We start from the raw sequence: 18,593 nt of genomic DNA on the forward strand, positions 1-18,593 counted from the left end.
AAACCGTGCCCTTTTACCTTTTTTAAAAAATATTTTTTATTTATTTGGAGAGGAAATGAGCAAGAAAGAGCACACAAGCCAGGTGGAGAGACAAAGGGAGAAGCAGACTCCCCACTGACCGGGAAGCCCGACATGGGCTCAATCTCAGGACCCTGGGATCGTGACCTGAGTCAAGGCAGACCCTTAACCAACTGAGCTACCCAGGTGCCTCACCAGGTCCCCCAACTAGGCCCATTTAAAACAGCAAACTTGGTAAATATTTATGTGTTCTGACCGCTCCATTGACCAGCCTTCCTCTGTATCACCCTCTCCACTGGCCTCCCTCTTCCCTGAAACATAACAATATTGAAATTAGGCCAACTTTAACCCTACAGTGGCTCCTAAGTATTCAAGTGAAAGGAAGAGTCCTATGTCTCTCACTTGAAATCAAAAGCTGGACATGACTAACCTTAGTGAAGAAGGCATGTTGAAAACCAAGATAGGCCAAAAGCTAGGCCCACTGCACCAAATGGATTACCTATGCTCTGAATGCAGAGGAAAAGTACTTAAAGGAAAGTATACTGCTTCTCCACTGAACACACATATGGTAAGAAAGAGAAACAGCCTTCTTGCTGACACAGAGAAAGTTTTAGTGGTCTAGAGAGAAGGTCAAACAAGCCCAAGCATTCCTTTAAGCAAAAGCCTAATCCAGAGCAAGGCCCTAATGCTCTTCAATTCCATGAAGGCTGTGAGAGGTGAGGAAGCTGCAGAAGAAAAATCTAAAGCTAGCAGAGGCTGGTTCAGGAGATTTAAGGAAAGGAGCCATCTCCACAACGTAGAAGTGCAAAGTCAAGCAGCAAGTGCTGATGTAGAAGCTGCAGGAAGTTCTCCAGAAGATGGAGCTAACATGACTAATGAAGGTGGCTACACTCAGCAACACATCTTCAGTGTGGATAGAACAGCCTTCTACTGGAAGAAGATGCCATCTAGAACTTTCATAGCTGGAGAGGAGAAGTCAATGCTTGGTTTCACAGCTTCAAAGGACAGGCTGTCTCTCTTGTTAGGGGCTCATGCAGCTGGTGACTTTAAGTTAAAGCCAATGCTCATTTACTATTCTGAGAATCCCAGGGTCCTTCAGAATGATACTAGATTTACTCTGCCCGTGCTCTATCCATGCAAAAAGAAAGCCTGGAGGACAGCCCATCTGTTTATGACATGGTTTACAGAATATTTTAAGCCTGCTGCTCAGAAAAATGTCTTTCAAAATATTACTGCTTGTTAACCATGCACCTGGCCACCCAAGAGCTCTGATGGAGATGTACAGTGAAATTTATGTTGTTCTCACCCCTGCTAACACATCCATTCTGCAGCCCATGGATCAAAGAGCCATTTCAACTTTCAAGTCTTACTATTTAAGAAATACATTTCATAAGGCTCTCGCTGCCATAGATAGTAAAATTCCTCTGATGAATGTGGACAAAGTCAGTAGGTAACCTTTGGGAAAGAGTCACCATTCTAGATGCCATTAATATTTGTGATTCATGCGAAGAGGTCAAAATATCAACATGAGCAGGAGGACTCTGGCAGAACTTGATTCCAACCCTCCTGGATGACTGTGAGGGTCAAGACTTCAGTGGAGGCAGTCACTGCAGATGTGGTGGCAACGGCAAGAGAACTAGAAGCAGAAGTGGAGCCTGAGCATGTCCAAAGTGCTACAATCTCCTGATAAAACCTCAGTGGATGAGGAGTTGCTGCTTATTGATGAGCAAACAATGTGATTTCTTGAGATGGAAACTACTCCTGGTGAAGACGCTGTGAAGACTGCTGAAATGACAACAAAGGATTGAGACTATTCCATGAACTTAGCTGGTAAAGCAGCAGCAGGGTTTGAGAGGACGGACTCTGATTTTGAAAGAAGCTCTACTGTGGGTCAGATGCTATCAAACAGCATCGCATGCTACAGAGAAATTGTTTGTGAGAGGAGGAGTCAATTGATGCGGCAGATTTCACTGTTGTCTTATTTTAAGAAATTGCCACTGTAACCTCAGCCTTCAGCACCCACCATCCTAAGTGGTCGGCAGCCATCAACACTGACACAAGACCCTCCACCAGCAAAAAGATGAGGACTCACTGAAAGGTCAGATGATGGTTGACAGTTTTAGCAATAAATTATTTTTAAATTAAGTTATGTACATTGTCTTTTTAGACATAATGCTACTGTACACTTAACAGATTACAGTATAGTGTAAACATAACTTTCACATGCACTGGGACACCAGAACATCCATTTGCCTCACTTAATTGCAATATGCAGTTTCCTGCAGTGATCTAGAACCAAATCCACAATAACTCTGAGGTATGCCTGTACGCATGTTCTCAGACAACTGAGGGAATTTATATCCAGCAGGCCTAAAATGTAAGAATGTTTGAAGAAATTCTTCAGATGGAAGGAAAATGATACCGTAAAGAAATCTGGATCTACACAAAGAAATTAACAACTCCATAGATATTAAATATGTGAGCTGTATTAAAGATATTTATCACTTAAAATCATAAAAATTAATTGATTTTTTAAAAAAATAATAATTACTTTATAATATGTAGAACCAAAATGTATATCAATGACAGCATAAAAAGTGAAAGGGGAGAACACAGTTGTTATGCTGTACGTCATGTGGCGTATTATTTGAAGGTTGATTGTGATAACTTAAAGACATATACAGTAAATCCTAGAGGAGGGGTCAGCAAACTACTGGCCTACAGGCCAAATCCAGCCCGCAGTCTTTTTCTGTAAGCAAGCATTTACTGGAATATGGTCACAACCATTAATTCACCCACTGTGTATGACTGCTTTTGTGTAGCAACTGACGAGGTGAATAGCTGCAACAAATATCATGTGGCTTATGAAGCCGACAGCATTTACTATGTGACACTTTTCAGAAAACTTGCCAACCCCGTCCTAGGGCAACCACTAAAGTAAGTAATATATGGTAGATTTAAACTCTGTCCTATTGATAATTACATTAAATTATAAATGTTCCAAGCATCCAAAGTACTGATTAGAACTGTCAGAACAAATAAATAAACAAGATGTAACAATATGCTGTTGTGTCGGGGATTCTGTCCCCAGATCACTCCCACGGTTGAAGACTGGATCTCAGCATACAGTACACATACGACTGAGACTGTTATCATGGGCCAGTAAGAATACACACACAGCTGGATCATGGAGGAAGAAGTCACAGAAGGAGTAGGAGAAATCCATATGCAGACTTCCTGCTGCTATCTCCCTCCTGTGAGGTATCACACAGACTATGATCCTATGTCCAGAGAAAATATTTTAGGAATGAAGGGGAAATCAAGACATTTTCAGATGAAAGAAAATCATAAAGGAACTTGTCACCAAAAAAACCAACCCTAAAAGGTGGGGGTGGGGGGGGTCTGAGATTGTGATGTAAGTAGACCCTGAACTCAACTCCTCCACAGTCACACCGCATCTACACCTATATATAGAACAATTCCTCCTGAAGAGGAAGTGAGGGCTGACTGAACAGCTTCTGCACAACAAAGGATAGAGAGTCTACATATGATGGGGAGGGATAGTACTGACAGACGGGGAGCAGATTCACCTGCCAGAAAGGAGATGAGAGAGAAGGGGCCAGAAATTTATTTAAAGAAATAATAGCTGAAAACTCCCCTAACCTAGACAAGAAAACAGATATCCAGGTCCAGGAACCACAAAAAGTCCCCAATAAGATGAACTCAAGAATGGTCTACACCAAGACATATGACAATGTCAAAGATTAAAAATAAAGGGAGCATCTTAAAAGTATCCAGAGAGAAGCAACTAGTTATATACTGAAAAACTGGAAAGCTTTTCCTCTAAGATCAGGAACAAGACAGAAGGATCACTCTCACTACTGTTATTCAACATAATTCTGTAAGGCCTAAACACAGCAATGTGACAAGAAAAAGAAATAAAAAGCATCCAGATTGGTAAGGAAGAAATTAAACTGTCACTATTTGCAGATAACACGATACCATACACAGGAAACCCTAAAGACTCCACCAAAAAAACTATTAAAAGTAAAAAATGAATTCTGTAAAGTTGCAGGATACAAAATACCCAGAAATTCATACTGTTTCTATATACTAATAATGAAGGAGCAGAAAGATAAATTAAGAAAACTACTCTAATTGCTTCTTGGCCTTTTGGCTAGGAATAAGTTCTATTTACAATTGCACCAAAAAGAAGAGAAATACCTAGGAATAAACTTAGCCAAGGAGGTGAAAGACCTGTACTCTTAAAAAGCTCTGGGCACTGATGAAAGAAACTGAAGATGACACAAACCAATGGAAAGATATTCCATGCTCATGGACTAGGAGAACCATATTGTTGAAAATGTCCACAGAACCCAAAGCAATTTACCGATTCAATGCAATGCCTATCAAATTACCAATAGCATTCTTCACAGAACTAGAACAAATTGTCCTAAAATTTATACAGAATCACAAAAGACCCCAAATAATCAAAGTAATCCCAAGAAAGAAGAAAACTGGAGGTATAACCACCCCAGATTTCAAGGTACACTACAAAACTATAGTAATGAAAATAGTATGTTATTAGAACAAAAAAGACACATAGATCAATGGAACAAAACAGAGCCCAAAATAAACCCTTAATTATATGGTCAATTAATATATGACTAAGGAAGCAAGAATATACAATGGGAGAAAAGATGGTCCCTTCAATAAATAAATGTGCTGAGAAAACTGCACATTTACCAAAAGAATGAAAACGGACCACTTTCTAATAACATATAAAAATTAACTCAAAAAGGATCAACGACCTAAATGTGAGACGTGAAACGATAAAAATCCTGGAAGAGAAGAGAGGAAATTTCTTTGACATCAGCCACAGAAACATTTTTCTAGATTTAAAAAAAAAAAAATGAAATACCTACATATAAATCTAACAAAACATGTATAGGACTTGTGTGCTCAAATCTACAGAACAGTGATAAGATAAAATAAAGAATACAGAAATAAATGGAGGGACATACCATATTCATGGATTAGAAGATTACATCATATGATGTCAATTTTACTCAAATTCATATACAGGTTTGATGCAATTCCTATCAAAATCCAAGCAAGAACCTTTTGTAGATACAGGGAAGATCATTTTAAAATTTATGTGGAAAAGCAAAGAAACTAAAATAGTGAAGACAATTTTGAAAAAGAATTAAGGAGGAGGAAGCAGTTTCCCTAATTTCAGAAATTATATAGTTATTGTAATCAAGACTGTGTGTTATTGGTAGAGGGACAGACACACAAAACAGAATAAAGAAAGTGGAAATATCTCAAATGATTTTTGACAAGTACAAAACCAAGTCAATGGGGGAAAGACAGCATTTCAGAAAAACAGTGCTGGGGGCACCTGGGTGGCTCAGTGGGTTGAGGCCTCTGTCTTTGGCTCAGGTCATGAACCCCAGGGTCCTGGGATCGAGTCCCACATAGAGCTCTTTGCTTGGCAGGGAGCCTGCTTCCTCCTCTCTTTCTCTGCCTGCTGCTCTGTGTCAAATAAATAAAATCTTAAAAAAAAAAAAAAAGAAGAAGAAGAAGAACTGATACAGCTCAACACCAAAAAAGAAGTAATCCAACCTCTCATCATTAGAGAAATGCAATTAAAACCACAAGGAGAAATTGCCTCACACCTGTCAGAATGGCTAAAATCAACACAAACAACAGGTGTTGGCGAGGATGTGGAGAAAAAGGAACCCTCTTGCCCTGTTTGGTGGGAATGTAAACGGCTGCAGCCGCTGTGGAAAACAGTATGGAGATTCCTCAAAATGTTAAAAATACAACAACTATATGATCCAGTAATTCCACTACTGGATATTTACCCAAAGACTATAAAAACACTAATTCAAAAAGACATATGCACCCCGATGTTTACTGTAGCATTATTTACAATAGCCAAGACATGGAAGCAGCCCAAGTGTCCATAGATGAATGGATAAAGAACATGTGGTATACACACACACACACACACACACACACACACTGAAATATTACCCGGCCATAAAAAAGAATGAAATCATGCCATGTGCAACAACGTGAAGACATCTAGAGAGTATACTGCTAAGCAAAACAAGTCAGAGAAAGACAAATACCATACAATTTCACTCCTATGGGGAATTTAAGAAACAAAACAGATAAGCAAAGACAAAAAAAAGAGAGACAAACCAAAAAACAGACTCTTGACTAGAGAGAACACACTGATGGCCACCAGAGGGGAGGTGAGTGGAGGGATGGGTGAAACAGATGAAGGGAATTAAGAATACACTTCTCATGATGAGCACCGAGTAATATACAGAATTCTTGAATCACTATATTGTACACCTGCCACTAATATAACACTGCATGTTAACTATAGTGGAATTAAAATTTAAAAAAAAAAAATAAGAATGATAACACGGGACGCCTGGGTGTTTCTGTCGGTTAAGCATCTTTGGGTCAGGTCGTGTGATCCTGGAATCGAGTCCCGTGTCAGGCTCTCTGCCCAGCAGGGAGCCTGCTTCTCCCTCTGCCTGCTGCTCTCCTGCTTGTACTCTCTCTGTCAAACAAATAAAGTCTTTAAAAAAAAAAAAAAAAGAATGACAACTATAAATGCTGGCAAGGATGTGAATAAAAGGAAGAACTCACACATTGCCGGTGAGAATATAGAACGGCCACTCTGGGAAACAGCTGGGCAGTGCTTTAAAAACTAAATATGTCAATACCACACAACCTAAGAATTACACTTCTGGGTATTTATCCCAGAGAAATGGAAACTTAATTTCACAGGAAAATCTACACATAAATGTTTAGAGCAGCTTCATTTGTAATAACAAAACCTGGAAAGAACCCAGATGTCCTTCAGTGGGTAAAATTGGGAAACAAACCATGGCCATCTATCCTGTCTTACTGCTGTAGTAAGATACCCCAGACTTACTGGCTTTCAAGAATTTATCTTACAGTTTTAGAGGTCAGAAATCTGAAATGGGTGCCATTAGCTAAAATCAAGATTTGGGCAGAGCTGTATTTATTCTCCAGGTTCGAGGGAAGAAGTTAGGAAAGGCTCACTTGCCTTTCCCAGCTTCTCCCATCCTTGGCCAGTGGCTTCTTTCTCCATCTTTAAAGCCAGCAGCATAGCATCTTCCAATCTATCTCTGATTCTGACTCTCCTGCCTGCTTCCAACCCCAATAATCCAGGATAAGCTCCCACCCCCACTTTAAACTCCTATCTTAATCACATCTGCAGAATCCCCTCTGCCACATGAGGTCACATCTTCACGGGTTATAGGGATTGAGACGTGAACATATTTGGAAGGGTCTTTACTCTGCCTACCACACATACTGTGGAATACTACTTAGCAATGAAAAGGAATCAACAATTTGGTACAGTGAAAAGCCTGGGTGAATATCCAAATAACTTTGCTTAGTGAAAAGCCAAGCCCAGAAGGTAAAAGTTTTGATAAATTATTCCATTTATATAATACTGCTGAAAAGACACATTTATAGAAGTGGAGAACTGATCAGTCATTACTAGGGTTATGGAAAGGGTGAGGCCAGGAGGAAAGTCAGTGTGCCTAGACGGGAGCAACGTGAGGGACACTATGGTGACGGAAATGTTTGTATTTTCACTGTATTCATGTCAGCATTCTGTTTGTAATACTGTATTACAGTTTTGCAAAATGTTAGCATTGTGGACACCTGGGCAAAGAGTAGGCAAGACCTATCCGTATTATTTCTTACAACTGCACATGTGTCTACAATTACCTCAAATAGCTTAATTTTTTTCTAAAGTTTTATTTATTTATCTTAGCGTGGTGGGGGGTAGGCAGAGGCAGGGAGAAAATCCCAAGCAGACTTGCCATGGTGTACAGAGCCTGATGTGGGGCTTGATCCCAGGACCCTGAGATCACAACCTGAGCCGAAATCAAGAGCCGGACGCTTAACCAACTGAGCCGTCCTGGTGCCCCTCAAATAGTTTAATTTAAATAGAAAGCAATGGAAATGCTTCCCAATAAATGTTATGAGGCCAGAACTGACCTGACACCAAAACCAAAGATACTATGAGAAAAGAAAATGAAGGACAAATATTCCTCATAAATCCAAATACAAAAATCCTTAGCAAGATGTTGGTAAATGAAATCATACAAGAAAAGGTTAGTACATCATGGTCACACGGGGTTCATCCCAGAACTGCAAGGTTGGCTTTAACATTCAAAAATCAGTCACTGGAGTTCACTGTATGAATGCACTGCATAAGAAAACCATGTGATCATTTTCATAGATGAAAAAAAGGATTTTATAAAATTGAACATCAACACTTGATTTTAAATGTCAGAAAAACAAGAAAAGGGCCTTTACTCAAGTAAATAAAGGACACCTAAGAAAAACCACAATTAATGGTGAAAGACAATTTTTTCCCTCTGAGTTTGGAAATAAGCAAGGATGTCCGCCCTTATGACTCATTCATCATCGTAAAGAAGGTCCTAGATAGTGTAATGGGGTAAGAAAAGGTTCCGTGGATAGGGTCTCATAAAAGAGAGGGTTTGAACTCATTCATTTTTTTCCCTTTGCACTAAATTTAATTTTGATATTTAATGTTATTTTATTAAATCAACTATTTTTAGGGAAACCTTATTAATAGCTAGGTTTTATAAACTCCACATAATAAAGAATTAGTGGGGTTGCTGGGTGGCACAGCTAGTTGTTAAACGTCTGTGACTCAGGCTGTACTCTTGGTCTGGCTGACCTCGCACTGCTCTGATGGGGATGTTTGCCTTTTCTTTAAAATATTAAGGTATTTAGATCTGAAAATAGCCCAGCCACTTGATTCCACGGTATTTTCTATATACACACTAGCTATGCTTTATGAGGTTCATGACAAAGTTAGTCACCTATTTCCTATAAATCGGGGGTCAGAGGGTTAGCTATCACTTGGGAACTAAAACAAGTTCCTCTTTAAGGAAGGTGTGCTTAAGTTTTTTGTTTTGTTTTGGTTTTGGTTTGTTTTGTTTTGTTTTTAAGCACTTCCAAGAGTCAGGAAAGAGCTGGGCCTAGAACTGCATGGTCCAGTGTCCCATCCACAGGCAGGGCAACTCTAGGCCCCACAGAGACCTGACATTTCAGCAGTCTGCACTTGGGGCCAGCCAAGCGGCCTCAGTGCACATGGGCTGCTCTAACTGAACACGAGCTGGCTGGCTCATCAGCAATGGAAATGTACTTCTCACGGTCCCAGAGGTAGCGGTAGATCTGGCGTCTGGGGGGGGGCCCACCTCCTGGTTCACAGTCGGGTCACTTTCCTACCCCGTCCTCACAAAACAGAAAGGGCAAGGGGGCTCTCGAGGGGCTGTTTTATAACAAGAGTGCCAATCCCGTGCACGAGGGACCCACCTCACGAGCCCATCACCTCCTAATGCCATGATCACACTGAGGGATTAGGGTTTCAACACAGAAATCTGGGTGGGCAGGGAGGGACACATTCACTCCCTAACACAAGCCACGTCGTGTCCTCGAACCCCTGCACAGAAACTGCTGTGCTAGAGGTGGGTATTCTTCAAGAAATTGCTAGAGACCCTTATCATAACCAAAGTTACAAAATCGAATGTAACAATGGTTTTCAGTGGAACCTTTACGAATTTTACGTCGTCGTTGGAAGAGGGCTCCTTCCAAGTGGGCTGTCAATCTAATACGTTGCTTCCAGAGGAAACCCTTGACTTGGGGCAACACAGACCTTCCAGGCTTGGGCCTTGGGTGCTTTGGAGCTGCACACAGAAGCCTGCAGGGCCGCTGCAAAGGGTGGAGGAAACCTGAGCTTGGTAGATGGAAGGAGCAGGGAATAAATAGGGGGTCTGAGGTCTGCAGTGGACATTAACTACTGCCGGTCGATGGGTGTAGACTCTGACATCATGGAGCAGGGAGAGTTTTAAAGTCTGCCAATCAGGTATTAGACAGGGACAGTCCCTGTGTCCCATCTCCTGTCTGGCTGGCTGTGTGCCATAAGCCAGTGGTCCCTAAGGTGGGTTGTTTCCAGGGACTTGCTGCCCCTCACTCTCTGCCCTCTTGCTCTTTGTCTACAGGGGGAGCTCACTATGACCGGGGATATGGAGACCCTACAGAATGCCCTGTACCTGGACACAGTGCCAGAGCCCTGGGCCAGGCGAGCCTACCCTTCCACGGCAGGCCTGGGAGCCTGGTTCTTGGACCTCCTTAACCGAATCAAAGAGCTGGAGGCCTGGGTAGGAGACCTGGCAATGCCGTCCACGGTGTGGCTGACTGGCTTCTTCAACCCCCAGTCCTTCCTGACTGCCATCATGCAGTCCACAGCCCGCAAGAACGAGTGGCCACTGGACCAGATGGCCCTGCAGTGTGACGTGACAAAGAAGAACAGGGAGGACTTCAGGAGCCCCCCTCGGGAAGGGGCCTACATTCATGGCCTCTTCATGGAAGGCGCTCGCTGGGATGCACAGGTAAACCTTGGGGGAGCCTCAGGGCATCCTGTGTGGGCTGATGAACTTACATACTGCCTCCACAGAGTATGACCCTGAAAAGGGATGTCCTGGGATCTTCTGGCCTAGCTACCCTGCCCTTGAGGCTAGCCAGCCACTCTCACAGAGCCAGGGGTGGCACGAGGAGCACAGACTCCGCAGAGTGCATAGAGTACAGTGACAAAAAGCAAGGGCCCTGGACCCAAGCGCCTGGGTCTGAACCCCACCACCACCATCTACTGCCACTGTGATCCTGGGACATGGTTCCCGCTCTCCGAAGCGGTTTCCTCAAGTGTTAAATGGAAAAATAGAGTTGCTGCCAAGATGAATATGGTTACAATGGAAGACATTTGGAAGAGGGCTGGCACTTAGAGAGTGCTCCCAAAGTGTTGGAGTCAGCTGTCCCCGCTAGTGGCTGAGGCCCGTCCTCACCCCTCAACCACAGCCACTCTCCTCATTTATGAGCTCTAGGAGGGCAGGCGTCCCTTCTGCCTTTTACACTGCTCCCATCTGCAAAGGAAGCCCAGTAGATATGACCTTGCAGGACGTTCTGAAAGGATTCCTCACTGAAGCCTAATAAAAACGAGTAACCCTAAGATTGGCTCGGATAAATGACCTGAGCAAGGATGGAGGACACTTTACATCTGTTATACCCATGACCACGAAGGAGTGCTGAGTCAGACACCCTGCTTGGTAAGTGACACTTCACTGTTCCCAGCAGTCAGCCCCAAGTTAATGGGGAAAAACTGTTAGGACCTACAGTAATGCAGACGGCCACATAAACAGACACACAGTTGCACTGGGCTAAGCAGTGTCTACCAAAATTCAGCCAGAATCTCAGAATGCACCCCTATCCAGAAACACGGTCTTTGTGGAGATAAGTGGTTACGATGAGGAGAGCAGGCCCTAAATCCAAGGACTGGAATCCTTAGAAGAAGGCCATGCTGGAGGCACAGAAGCCAATGTCCTGTGAGGACAGAGGCAGAGACTGCTGGCCAGGGACTGCCAACAGCCACCAGAAGCTAGGAGAGAGACAGGAGACAGTTTCTGCCTCAGAGTCTCCAGAAGGAACAGATCCTACCTACACCTTGATTTAAGACTCTGGCCTTTAGCACTGTGAGAGAAGACATTTCTGTTTTAAGCCATCAAATTTATAGTAACTTGTTACGGCAGGCCTATGAAACCGACTGAGGGCCTGTTAACAGAGAGGACAACAAAGTGGGGAAGTGCTTATACAACCTTGAGAAGGAAGTCGACTTCTCCCCTCCACCTGAACATTTGTCCAAGATCCCGTCCGTGGGGATCACACATGGATTGTAGGTACAGTGTGGCCTAGGGTGGCCAGAATTAGAATACCAAAAAACACCAAACTGAACAATTAGGAAGGAAGCTCAGAAGAGCACTGGCACTGTGGGAGAGGGGGAAAGGACACAGATTCCAATAATCTACCTCTAATATCGTATTACCTTGTTTCTTCATAATAACTTCCCAAGAAGTAATACCCACCCACCAAGAACTCTGGTTCTCAAGTTTCTGCCCCCAGAAAGATGTCAGCAAAATTAAGAGTAAGAATATCCAAAAATCCTCTCCTCCATAAAATCGGAACACGGGACCAAAATTGTCAGAACCAACTTTTTCACAGAACTCTAGAAATCAACCAAAGGGGGAGCCTGGGTGTCTCAGTGGGTTAAACGTCTGCCTTTGGCTCAGGTCATGATCCCAGGGTCCTGGGATGGTTTCCCTCATCAGACTCTCTCTCAGCAGGGAGTGTGCTTCTCCCTTTCCCTCTGCCTGCCACTCCTCCTGCTTGTGCGCGCCCTCTCTCTCTCTCTCTCTCTGACAATAAAGAAATAAAATCTTGGGCACCTGGGTGGCTCAGTGGGTTAAGCCTCTGCCTTTGACCTTCAGGTTATGATCTCGGGGTCCTGGGATAGAGGCCCACATCGGGCTCTCTGCTCAGCAGGGAACCTGCTTCCCCCTCTCTCTCTGCGTGCCTCTCTGCCTACTTGTGATCTCCATCAAATAAATAAATTAAATCTTTAAAAAAAGGAAAGAAAATCTTTAAAAAAATTGTTTTAAAAATCAACCAAAGGCTTTTAGCAATTTAAAGAGTGGGGTTTTTTGTTTTTTGTTCTTTTTTTTTTTTTTTTTAAGATTTTATTTATTTATTTGACAGAGAGAAATCACAAGTAGATGAAGAGGCAGGCAGAGAGAGAGAGAGAGGGAAGCAGGCTCTCTGCTGAGCAGAGAGCCCGATGCGGGACTCGATCCCAGGACCCTGAGATCATGACCTGAGCCGAAGGCAGGGGCTTAACCCACTGAGCCACCCAGGCGCCCCTGTTTTTTGTTCTTTTTAAAGAGCAGAAGCAGGGAGGAGGGTCAGAGGGAGAGGGAGAAGCAGACTCTCTGCTGAGCAGGGAGCCCAACAAAGGGCTCAATCCCAGGGCCCTGAGATGATGACCCAAGCCAAAGGCAGACACTTAATTCACTAAGCTACCCAGGCTCCCCTAAAGAGTGTTTATGGAAGAAAAATGTCCGACTCAGTAAGAGGAGCAAGCTTTGCAGCCTTTTAACTTGCTCTCTTCCATCCCTTCCCCACCAACTCCGTGGAGGCCTTGGAAAGCAACATGCCCAGTCACAGTGAAAACTGCAGCCTTCCAGCCACAGGAGGCGGCAAAATGGAGCTGGAGTACTTTCAAAGCCCCATTCCCAGAAAACAGGCATTATTTTCCCCATGTACTGGATTCCTGGAAGACCCCATTTACAAGTCTGCCTCTACTTGACCTGAGCTGGAGCTCACCCAGAGCAACAGCCTTTCCCCTCAAGGGCATGTACTGAAAACAGGCAACCTCAAAGCTTGCCTGAGGTGGTAGATAACAGTGCAAATAACAGGCTAACCAAAAGGCTTAAAAGGAGAAACTGGAGAATGAGATGACCTCCAAGATGTCCCTGGAAACCCAGAAGGCCATGTCATGTGCAGTGCTGTGCACATGCTCAAGAAAGACTGGAGAAGGCTAGAAGCTCACCTCTGGCTGACCTTGAGGCTCTGTGAAAGCAGGAAGTGAAGGCTAAGGCAGAGTTTTAAACTGCCCTGCTGAGCAGATGAGCAATGAAGACATGCCCAACGCATACACAGAGCCCCTGAGCAAAAACCCTGAGACTTACCAAAATCTCTGGCCCATTACTTGCTAACCACTAAGCCAACTGAGCAGGCCACTTCAGTAATCATATGTGACACAGGCTTTACAGAATTATTTCAGAAAAGTCACTAAACCATTAACAACAACAAATCCTACAGAGGGAGAGCTGGTCGCAAGAGCTGCCACATTATAGTTTTTAAAATGTTCAAGTTTTCAAAGAAAAGTTATGAGACATGCAAAGAAACAAAAAGGGGGGAAAGCGGTCACCAGAAATGGTCCCTGAGGGAGTTAAGTGGGATATACTAGGCAAAGACTTTTAATCAGTCATTTTAAATATGTTTAGAGAACCAAAGGAAAGTATGTGAACAGTGTCTCACTGAAGAAAGAATACTAATAAGGATAGAGATTACATTTTAAAAAACCAAGTAGTAACTCTGGAGTTGAAAAGTATAATACCTTAAATGAAAATTCAATAGAGGAATGCAACAGTTGAAGATTTGAGTAGGCAAGGATCACCAAACTTGGAAATACATCAATTAAGATTATCCAATCTGAGAAGTAGAAAGATAAAAAGAATGAAGACAAATGAACAGTTTAGAAAACTAAGGGATGCCATCAAACATACAAACATCCACATAGTGAGAGTCCCAAAAGGAGAGGAGAGGAGAGAAAGAGCCAGAAAGAATATTTGAAGAAATAATGACCACTTTCCAGATTTGATAAAAACATCAATCCACACATCCAAGAATCTCAACAAAATCCAAATAGGATAAACCTAGAAATCATACCTTGAGGCTCCGGGGTGGCTCAGTCAGTTAAGCTTCCAATTCTTGGTATCAGCTCTGGTCTTGATCTCAGGGTCGTATGTTCAAGCCCCACATCGGGCTCTACTCTGGGCATGGAGCCTCCTTAGAAAGAAGGAAAGGCAAGGGAGAAGGAGAGGAAAGGGAAAAGGAAAGGAAAAAGAAAAAAAGAAAGGGAAAATGAAAGGAAAAGAAAAAGGAAAGGAATAAGGAAAAGGAAAAGGAAAGAAAATCCATACCTTGACATGTTATAAGATAAAGAGAGAATCTTGAAAGCAGCCAGAGAAAAGCAATTCATCACATACAGGGGTCCTCAATGGAATAAAGAGCTGATTTCTTGTAAGAAACCAGGAAGGCCAAAAGCCAGTAGAATGAAAAGTCAAACTGGTCAAAGAAAAATACTGTCAGCCAACAATTCTATATCCAGCAAAACTATCTTTCAAAAATGAAGGCAAAATTAAGGCAATCCCAGGTTACAAAGAGAGAAAGAGGGGCACCTGGCTGGCTCAATCTGTTAAGCATCTGACTCTTGATCTCAGCTCAGGGTCATGAGTTCACCGAAAGACAAAGAGAGAGAGAATTTACCACTTCCAGGCCAGACCTATAAGAAATACTTAAGGGAGTCCTTCAGGATGAAATGAGTTACAAAACAGTAAGTCTTGTAGTCCACATGAAGAAACAGAATATCAGTAAAGGTAATTACATATGTAAACATAAAGGAAAGTATAAACAAATTTTTTGGTAACTTTTATTTCTTTCTTAACTGATTTAAAAGACAACTGCAAGAAGCAATAACTATAAATCTGTGCTAATAAGCATAAAAAATGTAATTTTGTATAATGAAAACAACAGAAGGTCTTAAGCACAGGAAGGGTAAGGAATGGAACTTGTAAAAGAATAAAGGTTTTGTATACTCCTGAAATTAAGTTGGTATTAGCCTGAAGTAGATTTTTTATACATTGATGTTAATTGAAATCCATAGGGAAACCACTAAGAAAATATTTTAAAACAATGAATGAAATAACAAGGGAATCAAAATGGTACAGTAAAATATATCTACTGAACAGAAAAGAAGGCAGCAAAGGAGAAACTGAGGAACAAAAAAGACAGAAGACATAGAAAGCACATAGTTAAGTGGCAGAGGTAAACCTCACCTTATCAGTGATTACATTAAATGTAAATAGATTAAACACTACAGTTGAAAAGAAGAGCATGGCAGAATGTATTTTTCTGATACTCTGTCTACAAGCAACACACTTTAGATTCAAAAACACAATAAACTGAAAGTAAAGAGATGGAAACAAATATGTCACCCAAATAGAGAATTCAACCACAGTAACTGGAGACATCAATACCCCACTACTAATGGTGAGTGCTAATGGTTAGAGTTTCTTTCGGGAGTGATGAAAATGTTCTGGAATTACAATGCGAAGACTGTACATTAAAAAACACTGATTCATTGCATTCTAAAAGGGCTGGTGTTTATGATATGTGGGGAAAAAAGAAAGGTTCTACCCTGTTCCCACTCCCTGCCATAAAGTTGTTCAGGTTAAATGGGCCCCCACCATTTACCTTAGTTCTGTTACTCTTCGTGCCTTACACCAGTTTCTCATAGCACCGAAAAGGCACATTCTCCCCTTTAAATAAACTTTATGGGAAATGAGCCAAGCTCTATCCATAGTAGAAGGGGCTGAATCACCAGCACAAAAAAGCAAGGAATCTGTGAATCACTTTGGATCAACATTTCCCAAAGTACGTTCCATAAAACACTAGTGTCATGGGAAATAAATAGGTTGCAAAGAAAAGAGTCCTGTGGTCAAATAAGTTTGGGGAAGCCCAGGTTAAATAACGTTCATCTCTTTTCTTTATTGCTAGGATTTCTTGTCTTCATTGTGCTAGAGTGCACTATAAAGCTTCAAGCCCAGGGTACGATAAACACCATTTCCCAAGTTTATTTGATGAAGGAACCCTTTTGTTCCTGAAAACATTTCACAGGACTAGTAATAAATAAATTAATTCATTAATTTAAAAAATAATAAACTGTCCCAGATCAGTCTAATGGGATATCTCAGAAAACCACACAGTCCCCAACTGGAAAGCTCCAGACTAGTCAGGTCCTCTCTGTCACATGAGTAAAGATAGAACACACCTCTGCTCAAAGTCAAAATGACCTTGAGGTCTCACAGGAGACTGAACAGGACATAACCAAACTCTTAAAACCTAAAGCATCTGCTGGCAGGAACTGTGTCTTCCTCGTCTTTAAATCCCTAGCACCTAGCATGACAACATCTGGCAAACAGTCGCATTTGATACGCTTATGAAACAAAAGGATGAAAAAATATAAAGAGACTCGAGTTTCAAAGGGATTAATTTGTATGAGACACATAACAACTTCTAGAACTCTCCTTCAAAAAGTGATTTAGACTGGAAAACAGCACAAGTAGGTTTTCCGCATCTCAGATGATTCCAATGCGGGTTGTTGAGCAAACCTGAAAGGCAGAAGGCTGGCTTGCCAGGCTCTGGCTCTGATCTAAACTGGCCCTTTTCCTGTTCTTGTCCTCAGGCTGGGATCATTACAGAGGCAAAGCTGAAGGATCTGACACCCCCCATGCCTGTGATGTTCATCAAGGCCATTCCTGCAGATAAGCAGGACCGCCGTAGCGTCTATCCTTGTCCTGTGTACAAGACTTGCCAGCGGGGACCCACCTACGTGTGGACTTTCAACCTGAAGACTAAGGAGAACCCTTCTAAGTGGGTTCTGGCTGGAGTTGCTTTGCTTCTCCAGACTTAGCTGCCTGCAGAACCACTAAGAAAACAAGGCTGGGCTGCAGGCTGCCCAGGACACGTGGGGGAGGGAAGACGGAGACACACAGATAAAGAATCACACATACTCACAATTCTGTAGAATTCTTGTAGGGAGCCTGGAGAGAAGTGCCTAAAGTAAGGCAGAGCTTGAGGAATACAGACCCAGGAACTAGGGGAGAAGCATTTCTTAACATTGCACTTTTCCTAATAAAGTGATTGATTCTTCAAGTGTGTCTGGTCCCAGCTGTGAGAGCGACAGAGTCATACATGAGCCTGAAGAGACCGAGAGAAACGAACCACAAACACTTGAGCCCTGATGTTGGTACCTGACACGTACTCAGCGCTCTAGCTCCCAGCTACTCTGGGGACTAGACACACCAGCTCACCCCCAAGTCTGCATTTTGACAAGCTCCCTGGGTGATACGTACACACTTTACGGTTTAAGAGTACTTTGGATCAGGGATCGCCCAGCTTTTTCTGTCAAGGGCCAGACAGTAAAGAGTTTAGGCTTTGCCAGGCCTTTGTCTCTGTTGCAGTGACTCAACGCTGCCACCGTGGCCCCAAAGTGGCCACAGTACATACATAAGTGGGTGTGGCCGGGTTCCAATAAAACTTTATTTGCAAAAACAGATGGTCGGCCATATTTTGCAGATCATTGCTCTAGAGGATAAGGGACGCACACCTATGCTATCTATCCTTCATTAATCCACACATGACTTCAATTGGTTAAACACCTACAGTTGGCTGAGAATACAACTGTGAATGAGGTAGGTTGCTTCCTTGTATCTCTATCATCCTGCAGATCATTTAAGAGGGACCCACGGAGAAACCCTTCACCTCAAGCTTTTTAACCTAACAGTTTTCTAGATTTTTCTCTATGGAACAAATTTTCACTGGAAGCCCAAAGAGTTCCACAGTTCTAAAGAGCTCTTATAGGGAGGCCTGGGTACCCAGAAGAGTCCAAGAGGGCACAGTATTCCTTCTAGAATCCTTAATTCTGCCTATCTTTAATGAATTATGACTTAGAACATTGGCCCTAAAACTTAAGCAGACACCAAAGTCTCCTTGGAGGGCTGGTTAAAACAAAGACTGCTGGGGGCCACCCTTCAGAATTTATGATTCAGTAAGTCTAACAAACTTCCAATGCTGCTGGTTCAGGGAACACATCTGCAGAACTGATCTGAAACATAAAATCCTGGGGTGCCCAGATGGCTCAGTCGATTAAGGGTCTGCCTTCAGCTCCAGTTATGATCCCAGGGTCCTGGGATCAAGCCCTGCATCCAGCTCCTTGTTCAGTGGGAAGCCTGCTTCTCCCTCCCCCTCTG

The 18,593-nt window shown here is 42.7% G+C and overlaps 1 protein-coding gene across 3 annotated transcripts in view; it reads left to right on the forward strand.

Annotated features, from left to right (window-relative positions):
• The window catches only part of DNAH9 (dynein axonemal heavy chain 9), a 313,471-nt gene extending 295,975 nt beyond the window's left edge, over positions 1-17,496 (forward strand). For 2 of the 3 annotated variants that reach the window (XM_045083401.1, XM_004760150.2), the window contains 2 exons: positions 10,113-10,502; positions 17,027-17,496. In XM_045083401.1, the coding sequence (XP_044939336.1) occupies positions 10,113-10,502; positions 17,027-17,254 (618 nt within the window). In that variant the 3' untranslated portion in view covers positions 17,255-17,496. Of the gene's footprint in view, positions 1-10,112; positions 10,503-17,026 lie in introns of those variants that run through there. The other variant, XM_045083402.1, reaches the window with a different exon arrangement.
• Positions 17,497-18,593: the final 1,097 nt, after the last annotated feature.

This window comes from Mustela putorius, unplaced genomic scaffold (genome assembly GCF_011764305.1).
Source record: "Mustela putorius furo isolate JIRA1106 unplaced genomic scaffold, ASM1176430v1.1 tig00000695_pilon_pilon_pilon, whole genome shotgun sequence".
Lineage (NCBI taxonomy): Eukaryota > Metazoa > Chordata > Mammalia > Carnivora > Mustelidae > Mustela > Mustela putorius.